Below are 14,804 nucleotides of genomic sequence, written 5' to 3' on the forward strand. Positions count from 1 at the left end.
GTCCAGCGGGATTCACGGAGACTTAGCACAAATGCCCAGCTCCTTGCAACCTCCTTTCACACCACACCACACTGCCCTTTGGGAAGATTCCTGAGCAGTGTTCATCCAGCAACTGGTTAAAGCCTCCCCAGACTCTCTATCCAGCAGGCATCCTCATTACACCAGCACTGAAGAAGCTGAAAGTCTTGTCTGCACTTCACAGTCACTATTTTAAATAAATCCAAACTTCAAAACTCTTCTTCACCCTGTGCTCCTCACCTTCTCTTTGATGCAAAACTGACCCACAGAACAACAGAAAGAAGAGTTCTGAGTCAGGCATACTAAAACACTGATTAAAACAGCACAGCACAGGTTTGGGAGCACTAGAGAGGAATTCTGTACCCTCTGGGCCATGCCAGCACTCGCAGCGACCCAGCCCTGAGCCAGGAGGGCTGGAGCTGCACCAGGACCCAAGGAGCCTTGCCCAGCCCCATCCCACAGCTGAGTGGCACACAAGAAGGAAAATAAAACCAGGGGGACTTAACTTCAAACCCTGGGAACTACTTAATTCACCAGATATTAGTTTCTTTCCCCCACCCCACCATTTTTCCCTCCCACCTGCCAGGCCACCTCATTACTGTCACTCTGCATCAGTTCTTGCTACAGTAGTTTTCTTGGACCTTTGCCCCTTCAGTCAGCTTGAAACCTCTTCCCTATTGTACATCAGAGTCAATGGGAAATTAATGCAAGTCTTTGCTGGGGGAGGGCAGGGCAGAGGCACTTTCTGCTGCTGTCAATACTTCTTTTCCTTCACCCTTCCTGCCACCTACACTTCACCAACATATTAAGGAGCCTTGTCTGCATCTCACTGTGCTCGCTGAGGTCTCTGGGACTATTCCTCATGTGCAGAATTGCACAAGCCTTAGCAGGGTCCTTCTTTATAATACAAAGTTCCCAATCTTGATTTAAGCCTGCTCAGTCACAACAATACACCCAGCTGCAGATGGCCCAACACAGGGAATGACTGAGCAGGGGAGAACAACTTCCCAACATTCTTCAGATTTTCTCTGCGCTCAAAAAATAGAAGAAATACTTTCAACAGGAGAGCAGTAAAATGCCAAAGTTTAGAAGTAACTTATTAATACCGCATGCTGATCTGGCTACAAAGTTTCACAGTAACTTCCAAATTACTCAGCAAACCACAATTTCTAGAGCAGTAATATCGTAAAAATCATAGGCCACGTTGAACACTACTCACATAGTTTACAGAATTATTCCAGTGACTAAGGCAAACAGAACGTGCGATTTCAGGGCTAGAGACTAAATTAAGCTTCAATAATGACTTCTTTTTTTAAGTCTGATGCCACACTGACCCTGTAATCTGTTTTTTGAGGAAACAGCAGAATATTATTTTCTCGTGAGTGAGATCCTCCAGTGGAGGGGGGAATATGAGAGATAAAACTGCCTATCTGAAGGAGAAGCGATGGAACTGACCATATACAAAGTACTGTCAAATACACAAAGTAATCTTTTAATCTTTTTCTGCTACGGGCTTCACAGTTCAACAAAGCATTTAATAATGTGCTTTGAGCCCATGCTGATTCAGCAAAGCACTTACCCACATGCTTATGCCAACTTAAGTATATGCTTAAGTGCTTTCACACAATAGGGGCAGAGAAGACTCAGGCCCTGAGATGAACCATTTTCTGGAACAAGCTGTTTTTCCCTAAGACGACTGACTGTTTACAGCTTCTCCTCACTTTATAGCATGACCCAAAATGCATTTGAAGAGAACACTTAAGTACAACTGAAAAGCCAAATAACCATCAGGAACAGCAAGACCCAAGGTAGAGCTTAATGAACTAGAATTGTTCTTTGCTCCTTCTCTGCCCAACATACATCTTGATGCACACACCCCACCTTGCCCTGTTTCAGTGGCTCTCCTCTAAAAATAAATTCCAAGTTGCCTTTAATGCTCTGGATTTCACAACATTTATGAGACTATCACCAGAGTCAACAGGCTAAAAAAAGAATCCATTAGCATTAACTGGCCTGTCACTGGCAGTGACAAATAAATGAATTTGATGGTTTTAGATCAGTCATTAGTAGACCTACCCCCAGGCTGATAAAGGCTCAGCACTTTGCAGAGGAGATGCACTCAATCTGGAAGCAGAGGGGATGCACAGGGGTGTTAGCATGCTGCTCTCCTTCCATTTCCCTGACCTCCCTACCTCAGAACCTTTCCTGGCATTTACAAGTGCACAAAAGCCACCTGGTAGACGCCATCAAAAATAATCCAACAATTCAGGAAAACACAGGCAATGTAGAACCTCATTTTTTAAAAAATCCCAGGTCAGACAGTGTTCAATTTTAATTTTTAGTTAGCAGCATGTAAAATAGAAGGGAAGTACATTAGGACTATTCCTAACATGAAAGACATCCTTAGGCAATGAGAATGGAAATACAGACATTTTAACAAGCACAAGACGGTCTGTGGGGACGCAGGACAACATGAACAATCTACCTGAGTGATTGGGGAGAAGAAATACATGTTTACGTCTCCAAAATACAACAGCTACAGAAATCCAGCTCAGCTCCTGTTTCTGACAGAACTCACAGCACTCCACAGAAGGCCCTGCGCAGCCCCTTCTCCCTCTGGCTGTGACATGCAGGGACAGAGGTCACCCTCTGCCCCAGCCACAGCACAGAGAGCACAAACCCCAGCCCACAGACCAGGGCTCCTACACCCTGATCCTCCACTGCCTGGGGCTGGGTTCACTCACACTCAAACTTCTCCACTGGCCCATCCAATGCCAGAGGGAAGCAGATTCCAGGAGCAGCTTACCCTGGACAAGGGATTCACATCAAGGGTGGTTGAACAAGACACCCAAACAGTGGCCATGGACCACCCAAAGAAATCCCCCAGACCATCTGGGAAGGACTTCACACTACTCTGCACACAGATGGTACCATGATTATCATCGAGCTACTCATCCATGCCTGATGCCAAGATCAGGAAATACTTCCTCTCTTACTCCACCCAGACCTGCAAATGCAGGGGAATCTAAAAAGAATTTTTAAAAATCATTGGGAAAAGGTCTGACCTTGGTGTTCTTTACAGCCTGGTGGGGAAGGAAGGGTGGGCAGGAAGGAAAGAATCCTGAGTTCTGCTACTGTATCCAGTTCACACTCTTTTGAGAAAAAAAAGAAACTTCAAAGTCTACCTAACACCTAAAATAAGATGGGAAGTAGTAGGACTAACCTGGAGGAGTTTACAGGCAGAAGCATGGGAGAAAACAAGCAGAACTGTTGATTTTCAAGGTCCATCACTTGCTTTGGAATAAAATCTCTCCCTGCTACTCTGGCTGAGGCCTATCAGACAGGCAAGGGACGCAGACACCCCACCCACAGCTAACTTAATTGGAATCAGACATCCAAATCCACTGGTTAGCTTTAAAACACAATCCCAGGTTAGCCTGGGCCTTATCCCCAAAGGCCATGCCCTCCATTTGCTGCTCTGGAGCAGGCAGCTCCACAGTCCCACAGCCAAGGAGAGCTGCTGGCACTGCCTCCTGCCCAAGAAGGACCAGATGTGCACAACTGCTCAGAGCCCCCGTGCCCAGGCAGACAGGAAACCCAGCCGGCCACAGGCACAGGGGGCCAGGACAGCCCTGCACCTCTGTGATAAATATTCTCCAACCTAACAGAGCAGGTAACATCAGAAATGGCAGGCTATGGGTAATAGTAACTCAATTATTGCAGCCTTCAATATTCAAAAGGGGGTACAAAACTACTGGCACCCCATCCCTGCTGCGTTTGAAGGACTTTTTAAGTCAGCAGAGTTACAAATGATCTCCTGTTACAGAGTGCCTTCCAGCACTGGGAGCAAGGCAGATTTTTATCAAGGAACAGCAGCCCCGAGGAAGGAGACTTATATTCCCCAGAAGGCCAAGGAGTTAAACCCTGCAGCAGATTTCCTGAAACAACAGCTTCAAGTGGTGCTGGCCTTCCCAAGGAGAGCAGGATTACACACCCCGGTAATCCAGGGGAGGCACTCAGGAGGATTTCTGCAGGGTCATTCTAAGGAAACCAGGGAAGAACGCCGGGCTGTTACAACCTGCCACTGCTGGCTCGGGAGCCAATCTGCATCACCAGAGAGGTGTCAAACCGCGGAGACGCGGTTTTAAAAGCCGAAATAAAATAAAATAAAACATTTCACTGGGCCGGGGTTTGAAAGGGCAGGGCTGGGCAACTCCAGTGGATCAGGAGGGGAGGAACAAGTGAGTGTGGGCTGGCAAAGGCAGGGGCAAAGCTCAGCTGGAAGGACAGGGAGGGAGGGATGGATGGATGGATGGATGGATGGATGGATGGATGGATGGATGGATGGATGGATGGATGGATGGATGGATGGATGGATGGATGGATGGATGGATGGATGGATGGAGAAGGGGGAATGCACCCCCAGCCTCGCTTCACCCCAGCCCCCATCACTGCCAGGAAAAGCACAGGGAAAGAAAAAAACCCCAAACAAATCCCTATTTTACTAAACGTACCAGGAAGGAAGATTACTTAGGGGAAAAAAAAACCCAAAACAAAACAAAAAACAAATTCTCTCCTTGCACCTAGAGAGACAGAGACATTTCATTAAATGCCATTAATCTCCACAGACCCAAGCATTAGCCAGTTAATTAGACTAAAGTACAGTCACATTTTAACGCTGAGCATTCACTATTCAACTGGGATAAATGAACAAAAAAGTCCAAAACCTTAATTCAGTATCTAATTAAAAAAACAGAAAACAAAATATTCAGATTATGAAATGCTTGCCAGAATAATACATCATAATTGATGTAAAATCTGCTCTTTACTGCATCTGATTTTCTCCAGTCTCCAAATCAGGCTGTTTTCAATCTTCAGATTTTCTTCAAGTGCCCCGTAGAAATCCCAACACTTTAGAAAGGACAACTGTGTAAAAAGCAGCAACAGACACTGCTGACCTCTCCAGAGAGAGCGAGCTCCTGCTAAGAGTGGAATTTGATGTCTATTCCAGCATTTGCCCCACGCTTGAAAGATGTCTCTTACCAAAAACCAAGGGAAAAAACCCCCTACGTGTAGAAAAACAAAATCCCCTTTGTCAATACAACCTGATTTTGCATTCTTTAACGCAAAAATTTAACTCACTAATATGCTCGACACAAAACATGTCCTCGTTTTTTTAATTGTTAGAGAAGAAATCACATGGGACAGCTTAACAGCTCTGTTGTACCCATTACAAACTTCTCCAAATAACACTGTAGAAACAGATAACTGGCACTGAAGACAGTTTAAAATGTAAATTAACCTTTAGAAGGTATTGGGAAGGAGGATAGGCACATCAAGCTCATGATCAAAATTCTGTCACCTTTAAATTGTATATTACAGATGGCATCAATCCAACAACATAATCCAGAAGCCACAAGCCCCACACACTATAAACTCTTTGCTCAGTGCAGAAGCAAGCCAGGCACACTATTATTCACCAATTAGTAATTAGGTATGTCCTAGGAAGAAAAGAACCTCTAAACATTTGCCTACATTAGTCTGGTTAAAAATTCTGTGAGTAGGCTGTTGGGGTTTGCTCTCTTTTTTTTAAGAGTTCCCCAGCACCTCACCTGTGCCATGCCTGGGGGTTTGAAATGACACAGGGTTTTTCCTAGATGCCTATTTTGTGCAATACTTAACATCATGGTTCAACACACCCAGTTACACTGCTTGCTTTCGTGAGGAGCTGTATGCAATAGCAGTTCAGGCTGCTGGTCAGGTAGTTTCCCACCACCAGCTTTAAACCTCTCTTCCTTATTGACTTGCATGTACAACTTTGCAGCCTTTTTCTCCCGTTTTTACCCGAAGACTGAAGTTACCCAAGATGACAAGTGTATACACAAGTGCCATACATCAGTTAAATTAAGTTTTTCCAATAGACTCTCAAAAACAAATTAAAAAAAAGTCAATTGCAAAAGTTTTCTTTCAGCCTGTGGCTTTCAAAATTCACACGCTGCAGGTCTGGCTTTGAAACTGATTTGTTTTCATTAGGCACAACCTAAAGAGCAACAACCACTTGTATTCCACGGGCAGCTCCTGCAGGAGAAATGGCACCAGTGGCATTTGGAGGGAGGGCAGGGGCACAAGCTCCTGTGTCCCTGCAGGTCCCCGTGCCACGGCCAGGACTGCATGGCCAAGCCACTGCTCGGCCAGCCTGACCAGCTGGACACCCACAGCTCCTACAGAACAACAGCCAGCAGCCCCCAGAGCTCAGAGCCTCACCAGGAACTCGCCATGCGAGCCTTACACACAACTCCACACACATCTCTTGAGTTGCACAAAAGAAAATTTGCAAACAATGAAGGCAGAGATAGATCCCCATCCATCACAACCACAGAACTGAAAGCTCAGCTCAAAACAAGCCTGAAGCCTGCACTTAATCCAAGCACGGTTCATAAACCCAGCCCAGGGCCCAGAGCAGCCGCCCGCTCCTGCTGCCCAGCCCGGCCCAGCAGCTCTGCACGGACACAGAGCAGCCTCCTGGGCCTCAGCCACACACTGACCCCTCCAGCAGCAGCTTTCAAAGCTTTCATTGCCAATTCCCCGGCTGAAACCCGAACTGCCTGGCAACAATGATTCTCTGTGTGCCTGAAATCCTATTATCGATCCTCCTACTTACCTTGGGCTGTGCTCGTCGGGGAAACGCAACTTTAGGGTCAATCTGAGGAAAAAGAAAGGGGAAATCAACAGGGTAGCTTTGGTTGTCATTTCACATTATTTTGATTTTAAATCACTGAATTATTAATCCCTCATTTCTCAGGCTTGCAATTCAGCACACCGGGTCATCCAGAGCTACTCTGGAAATGATAGGTCACAGTCTTAGGTTTGTCTGGGGAGTTTGGCAGGGGTGGGGAGATGGGAAGACAGGAAGAAAACATCTCTCCTGCACTTCTCCTCCATCATCTTCTGGGCAGCAATCCCCGTGGGTGCTCAGGGAGCTCTGGATCAGTCTCTCGGTGCTGCCTCTACCACCAAAACTGCATGTTGAGGATTATCCACATGCCCTAGAGATTGCACAGGAAGGGGACCAGCATTCCTGACCAACATCTTAACTTGGTGGCTTTGACACCTGCCCCTTCCTGCACTTGGGTTTGGGGTTACTTTTTTTTTTTGCTGCTTTGTTTTGCTAACTGACAAGCAACATCATACAAAAATGGAAAGCCAAAAGCAAAGTCAAATTATTCACATTTCAATTATTAAAACTGAAACATTTGAAGGACTAGAGTCTCCTCCACAGTAATATGCCCAACTGATGTGATTTACTCACTCTCAAAGAAAATATGTGAGCAATGGAAAACTCCAAAGGGGCATTTCTGGGATGGGGTGGGAAGGGAGGGGAGTAAGTTACAAACGAGTTTCATGTGTGTGAAATATACACGCACTGAACTCAAAAGTAAACAACTTCCTAAACAAGGTTTTCCATTAAGGAGTTACTCGAACTATCCATGTATGAAGCACGTCACCACAGACAAAAAGAAAAGGGGAAAAAAAAATCCTTGCTTTACCCCCCTGGCCTGTTTTAAGATGCAGCGTTGGCTCCCCTTGCGCTGCATGAATTAGCACGTCCCCTCTGCATTCCAAAACGCTAATTCTGCAACCTCACACAACTTCCACGGGGGTCATCTCTAAAAAGGGACTCCTCTCCCCCATTCAAAAATTGCATGAAACCAAAAAGGCACCACCGCAGGCACAAAGAAATGGCACCCGGTGGTGTTTGGAGGGAGCAGGCAGGCTGAAGGCTGGATGTAAACAAAACCATCAGACCTTCCCACAGCAGCTCCCCTAAATCGCAATACAGCCCCTGTGTGCTGCTGGCTTCACTGCTGGCTCTCAGCAGCACCTGCTCTCAGACATCTCCTACAAAAAGGGTCTGGAAAAGGATGTTCTGAAGTACTGGATCCTACCTGAACTGCGCAACCTGCAACTGCTTTCAGTGCTGTCCTTGCCTGTGCAACCAGCTGATGCCACTAACGCTGGCTGTGTTAAGCATACTCAGAAGGACGGGCTTTTTTAGAGTTTGGGACTGGCTTTTGTTGTGTTTCTCCCCCCTCAAGCAAACCCTGATGAAGAAGAGGAGATGGTTCCATTTGGTATTGTTATTCCTGTGGTGATAAATATTCCTGTCACTGCTAAATAACCACGGGTCTCTTCTAAAAAGCAGTTTTACTCAATTAATTTGTCAAAATGGGAAATACCGCAGACATTTGATGTGCAACTGATAAACTGATTTGCCTCTATCAGAAACAAATATTGTACCTTTTTTAGGACACACCTGAGAAATGAGCGATTACATGCCATTTTATTGTTCAAAAAGCATAAAAAGTAAAATTATTTATCTAGAGAGCTAACCTTTTCATAGAGATTAACATTATCTACAAATATATTCAGCACTGACTAGGCATTTGTCTACTGGGGAAATACAACAGGTACGGATTTTCCACAGCAATACCCAAAGGTGGAAAAATATGCACTTTTCTATGTTTGCTCCAAAACTACAGGTTTTCCCACCAAAGAACACCAGGCCCACCAGAGGGACATCACTGCAAAGTCCTGCTGGTAAAAAGCTGGGAGAGCCATTAAACTCCAAAGCAACACATTCATTTTTGAAGGTCAGTTCAAAGAGCATGGAGTCCCTTGCACCACAGCGACAGATTTTCTAAAAGAACTGAATTTTCCTTCCCACAACCTTTTGCATAAACACCACCAGCCTTTGAAAACAAACACTAGCAACGAATGTGGCAAATCCATACCTTTTGCATAACCCTGTCAACTATTTAAACAACAACCAGAAAGGAAAAAAAAAACAAAAACAAAAAACCAAAGTTCTACCAAAAAAAATTAGTTAGTTAGGTACAATTCTACTTACTGTATCTACAAGTCCTCTAGGAAATGACTATAATACTATTTCTGATATGAATGGCCATTACCTAAACAAAGCTTTTAACGTAACTGTAAACAAGAGCGACGTTTCCATGCCAATACCCAACCGATCTGCCTCCTGCGCTGAACGTTGAAACAGAGTCAAATGCCTTGTTATACTGCACAACAGTTACTACAATACTCTACAAATACACGCCTGAAAGGACCTGCCTGGCTCTGGGCTTCACTTTTAAGCTGAATTACTGATTCTAAGGTCAGTTTTGTATTTGGATTGATTCAATCATTATCACACAACCAAAACCGAGGCAGATTTGCCCTGGTGAAGCTCTTCACCCCTCCCCCAGAGAAGAGCAAATTAATACATTGCAGGGACTAGACTGTGATACAAGAAAAAAGCTGGGGGAGGACCTAATTATAGTCAGAAATATGACAGGGTGTCCTCCCATGATTTTTTTTTTTAAACTCTCGTTCAAGATACTGTTTGCCTTTGTTCTTCTTATCTAAATTTATCTTTAAAAACACATAGAGAATATAGCTGTACATGAAAAGTCTGGTGAGTTTAATTTCAGGAGCACGGTTGAATCAGTTATCTTACCATATCTGATTAAACCTAAAATCAAATTATTAAGGCATGTGAAAGCATGGGCTTCGTGTTCAGGCAAGCCCAGCAGAATCTGTAGGTCGAATTAAAACACTAGATTCCACCTGCTTCTACAAGAGCTTTAGGCTTTTTGTTTCCATATAAATTACATTTTTAAAAAATACATATCCTCATGTTTGCTCCCTGCTTCTCCCTTTCTTCATTTAACTATAATCTCGCACACACAGGCACCCGTGAGATGTTGCAGCACCGAGACAGGATTGCTCCTAACACCACGCTCAGGCTAAAATAAACCCCTTAAGCCCCAGAACACCGCCTGTAAACCCCAGTGACAGCAAGGAGCACACTCGATGTGCCCAGCAGAATGTCTCTGCAGACAGCTCCCTTCCCAAAACACAGCCCCCTCCAAGCCAGCAGCACCAGAGCACTGATGACCTCTAGCAGTGTCCTTCCCCCCTCCCCTCCCAGCTCTGCCGAGGCTCAAAACTACAACCAAGTAGGAGGCACAAAACTTCATCTTTTTGCTTGGCCTCGGTCACAGGGAGAAAACAGGGCCCAGAGCTGCACTTGCCCAATACCTTTTGTTTGACCCAACACTGAAAGAACCACATTGGGGCAGGGGGCAAACCCAGGCGTGGAATTTTTGTTAAAAAAAAACAAACAAAAATGTAATGTTTATTTAAAGAAAAAAAAAAATCAGCTGCATCTCACAAGCATTTTTTTCCTTATATTATGCACTGGAGACTGAGCGTAGCAAAAAGCTCTGGAGAAACAACAACACATTAAGACTTGTGCTTCTCTACCACATCCACTCTCCAGCTCTTGCAGAGCTTCCCATAAATTACCGCGTGCATTTCGCCGGGGCCCTGCCATCACAGGTGAGGGGACCTCTCCAAAAAATGACTTTGGCAAATGACACGAGCAGCAGCTTTCTCGGTTTGACAGTAAGTCACTCCCACCTTGAAACGCGGTCAACAATACATAAATAATCAATCAAAAGAATCACAAAGTTCCCTGCAGAAAGCATGCCGCAGCCCAACACCAAAAAAAGTTGGATTTTACTCCACAGCTTTTTCAATGTCACCGCTCAATAAAATATAAGGCCGGGGGAGGAGCCAGCGGTCGGTATGGGCGAATTCCGATTTCAAAAAAAAAAAAAAAAAAAAAGTTACCGCTTTTGGCAAGTTAAAAAGCAGCGTCTATAAAAATATAAAGGAGAAGCCGAGCCACGCAAGGTCCCGGTTCAATGACAGCCTGGCACCGCCCGCGGCACCGGCCCGAGCGGGGCTCGGAGCGGCCGGGTCGCGTCCCCGGGTGCGGGAAGGGCGGCGGGCAGCCCCCGCAGCAGCACCTACCGTCTTGGAGTCCAGCTCGTGGTGCGGCTGGGCCAGGACTTTGTCTACACTCGCCGGATCCGCGAACGTAACGAACCCGAAGCCTCTGCGAGAGACAAAGAGCGAGGGGATGGCGGGGGGGGGGGGGTGGTGATGAGAATTAGAGCCAAAGGGAGAAGTCATAAAAATAAACCGCTGGGTCCCCCTCCTTGCTCTGCCCTCCCCCGAAGCCTCCGGGAGCAGGAGCGGCCGGCTCCGACCCCCGGCCCCTCTCCGGCTCCACCGGCCGCTTTGTTTCCTGCTCCGGGCTGGAGGGATGCGGGCGGGGAGAGCCCTCCCGCAGCGCCCCACGCGTGCGGGGGGATGCGGGCTGGGATTCTGGGCCGGCACCGGGGGCTGCGGGGCCACCCGGCCCGACCGCAACTCGCGAAGTTTGTCAGCCCGAGCGGGGTGGGCGGCGGTTTTACCTGGAGCGCTTGGTGGTGGGGTCCCGCATGACCATACACTCCCTAATTTCTCCGAATTTGCTAAAATAGTCTCTAAGGCTGTCTGCGGAGAGAGAGAGCAGAGAGGGAGAGGAGGGTCAGGGATGGGGGGGCGCGGGCAGGGCCCGGCCGGCGGGACGCGGCCCACGCGGGGCGGGACACGCGTGGGGGAGGGGGCGGCGGGCGGGGGTTACCTGGTGAGGTTTGCCAGCTGAGGCCGCCGATGAACATCTTGCTGGAGGGAGAGAGCAGAGCGGAGTTGAGCGCCGGTGCGGGATCGGCCATTTTGACGGGGCAGCTCCCGGCGGGGCGGAGGGGCGCGGAGCGGAGCGGCGCGGAGCGGGGCGGGCCCGCCTGACCGCCCCTCGCCGCCGCGCTCCGCGCCCCCGCCGCCCCGCCGACTTACCCGGGGTCGTGCTGCGCCTCTCCGGGGCTCCCCGAGGTAGCCTGGCTCCCGTCCGCCTCCATGGCCGCGCCGAGCGAGAGCCCCTTAGAGAACCCCCCGCCCGCCCAACCCGCCCCCCCGGCCCGGCTCCGGCTCGGTTCGCTCCGCTTGCTTTGCCCCTTTTTCCCTTCCCCCCTCCTCCTCCTCCTCCTCCCTCCGCTACCGGAGGATCTCACTGGAGAGGCGCTGGGGCAGCAGCCAGATCCGTCACACGTGGGATCGGCTTAGCTCAGCGCCGCGCCGGCGCTTCCCCCCCCCGCCGCCATCCTCCCCTCCCTCCATCCCGCCCCTCCTCAGGGGGCGGGGCCGCTGCCGGCGCGTGGCCCTCTGTGACGTCACCGTGACGTCACCGCGCCCTCCCCGCGCAGCTCCCGCCCCCCCTCCGCGCGTCCGTCCCTCACGCGTGTCCGCGACACCCGGGACTGTCCTCGCGGGACTGTACCCCTGAGACTGTAGCCCTGACACTGTCCCCGAGGACTGTACCCCGAATTGTACCCCGGGACTGTCCTCATGGGACTGTATCCCTGGGGCTGTCCTTATGGGAGCGTACCCCTGAGACTGTCCCCCGAGACTGTCCCCCCCTCATGGGACTCCCCCGGGACTGTCCCGCGGGCCCCTCACACCCTGCCCCTCACGAGGGGTGGCCTTCGGCCGAAACTGGCTGTTCTTGCCGGCCCCCTGCTCCACTCCCCACCCCGCACAGCCCAGCCAGGCATCAGGGGAGAATTCCGGGGGCTGGGTGTCCAGGAGAGGAAAATTAAATTTTAGGGACTCGGAAAATTTTCAGAGACATCTGTGGATTTTGAGTTCCTGCACCTGTCCAGCACCGAGTGCTTCCCATCCAAAGACCTCCCAGCTCAGCAGCCAAGCCTACAAGAGCTGTTTTGGGGTTGCCAACTATTTCCAGCTCAGAGATTATAATATTTTCACTGGGGCTGGGGGCAGTATGTGGATGTACTTTCCAGCAGGGACTAATGAGCAAGGTGGGAATGAGTGGATGTGTGCAGGGCTGGGAGGTCAGGCCCACTGGAGAAACACCTCTCTTCATGCTGTGATGCTGACCACTGTAAAACAGGATATAATTCCCTTTATTTGGTTTGTTTTGCCATGAAGTGCTGAACTCTGGCTCAGCAGCGGGGCAGGCTCTGCTCCTCCAGAGCGGGCAGGGAAGAGGGGCTGACCCGGCCCTGCCCCAGCAGGGTGAGCAGCACCAATGTGCAAAGGAAATGGATGGGGGGGATTAAAGAACAGTCTTTTTCTCCCCCTTTGAGCTTCCTTTAGATCTTAGCTATTTCTTGTAATAATCACTGGGAAATTACTAGTCAGGAGAGCGATTCCTGGGGTTATATTACCCCTTTAATCTCTCTGGCAGCGGTGCAGAATTTTAAAGGGGTTCCAGAATGAACAAGCACAAGACAGATTTTGCTGATGGACAGAAGGAACTTCAGTGCGGCTGCTTATGGCTCAGAAAGAAATTTTGATTGCTATATATTAAAAGGAAATCTTCACTGCTATCCCTTCCATCAGCAAACGTTGCAGGTCAAACGGCTTTGGAAAGACTTTATCAGTAGGTTCTCTCTCCACCTCCCCCAGAGCTGAGGCTGGGTTCAGGGATGTGACCAGTTTCAATCTGTTCGGTTGGTTTTGCTCTTTCTGAGCACTCTGCTGTCACAGGAGAAGCCAAACCCACGGCACCAGGGCTGCTCTGGGGACACGATGGGCACCTGAAGCCCAGGGGTGACAAACCAGGAGCCGCTGTCCTGCTCCTTTGGCAGCAGTTGACAGCACCCAGCCCCAAAGGTGCTGTTCCAGCTCCAATCCCAGATTTTCCTCCAGCCCACTGAGAGTTTGCAGGCTTGCCCTCTACTCTCCTCCTCTCCAGCCTCTAATGTTCATGCTAAAAATCCAAAGTCCCAGCGGAATTTGGGAAGTAGCTAATGAACTGCAAAGCTGACATCTGTAACTGCCGGCCAGGGATAACCTTCTCCCTAGCTGCACAATTAAAAGTTGAAGCATTTAGTCCAATAACAAGGAAAGTTACTGCTATTGATTCAAACCAGCCCAGATCCTCCATGGCGGCTCCGCGGGACACAGGAATTTGGGACAATCACAACTGTCCACATACTCACGTAGCCCCTACTCTCATTAGCAGGTTTTAGCCTCACCAATTTCCTTTCAATTTTTACAACTCCCATTTCATATCAGAGACTGAGATGCAGAGTTTGTTAAGATCAGCATTTGTAAGGCCAAAGTGACATGAGACCCAAATCTCCTTGGATATACGTGGGCCCTGAGAGTCTGACTTCCGAAACAAAGAGATCTTGGGCTCCTAAACCAGCTGGGCTTGGATTGGGAATGCTGTTCCCAGGTATGGAAGGTGGCAGGTCCCAATCTCCCAGGCTGCAGTGTGTTCCTTGGACATCCTGTCTTTGCTGTGCAGCGATGCCGAGGGGCTGCATCCACCTCAGGCTGCCTGGAGAATGAGTTCATCTATCTGGGGCTGTAGAAATCTGCATTTATGTGTTGTATGCTCTATAAATTCAGTGTCATAATAAAAAGGATCTAAATCTTTACTGAATAATTCATTTTCACGCATAGGGAAGGAATAATGACCTATATTACATTCCATCTATCATTTAGCAGGTTGTGGAGATTGATCGGCCGGTGGGTTTCAAGGTCCCCAGTGAGGAGCAGGGCCCTGCCTGCTGCCCAGCTGTGGCTTCACCTGACAAACATTATTTAGACAGAATTCCAGGGGGTGATATGCTGGGGAGCTGCCAGGAAGTCAAAGATCGTTTAAAATGCAGAATATGTCATTGCAAACAATTGGTGTTCTTGGTGCATCTCTGCCTCGGGCATTACCCCAGTGCCTGCAGCACCCACAGAGCCACACCAGGAGAGGAGCTGTGCCAGCCCTGCCTCTGAGGGAGGAGACACAGCACAGGGCATGGAAGAGATGTCTTTGGGGTCTGTGGTGTCAGACTGGTCAGGGCTGTCTA

General features: G+C 48.8%; 1 protein-coding gene across 11 annotated transcripts in view; it reads right to left on the minus strand.

Annotated features, from left to right (window-relative positions):
• Nucleotides 1–12,050, minus strand: part of MSI2 (musashi RNA binding protein 2) — a 196,862-nt gene extending 184,812 nt beyond the window's left edge. For 10 of the 11 annotated variants that reach the window (XR_004061280.1, XR_004061279.1, XR_004061281.1 and 7 more), the window contains exons 1-5: nucleotides 11,767–11,883; nucleotides 11,555–11,595; nucleotides 11,343–11,424; nucleotides 10,897–10,981; nucleotides 6,680–6,721 (exon numbers count right to left, since the gene is read on the minus strand). Coding sequence is in view for 8 of the 11 variants with exons in the window: in XM_030962689.1 (XP_030818549.1) it covers nucleotides 6,680–6,721; nucleotides 10,897–10,981; nucleotides 11,343–11,424; nucleotides 11,555–11,595; nucleotides 11,767–11,828 (312 nt within the window). In the remaining 3 variants the exon portion in view is untranslated. Of the gene's footprint in view, nucleotides 1–6,679; nucleotides 6,722–10,896; nucleotides 10,982–11,342; nucleotides 11,425–11,554; nucleotides 11,596–11,766; nucleotides 11,884–11,968 lie in introns of those variants that run through there. The other variant, XM_030962687.1, reaches the window with a different exon arrangement.
• Nucleotides 12,051–14,804: the final 2,754 nt, after the last annotated feature.

This window comes from Camarhynchus parvulus, chromosome 19, assembly GCF_901933205.1.
Source record: "Camarhynchus parvulus chromosome 19, STF_HiC, whole genome shotgun sequence".
NCBI lineage: Eukaryota > Metazoa > Chordata > Aves > Passeriformes > Thraupidae > Camarhynchus > Camarhynchus parvulus.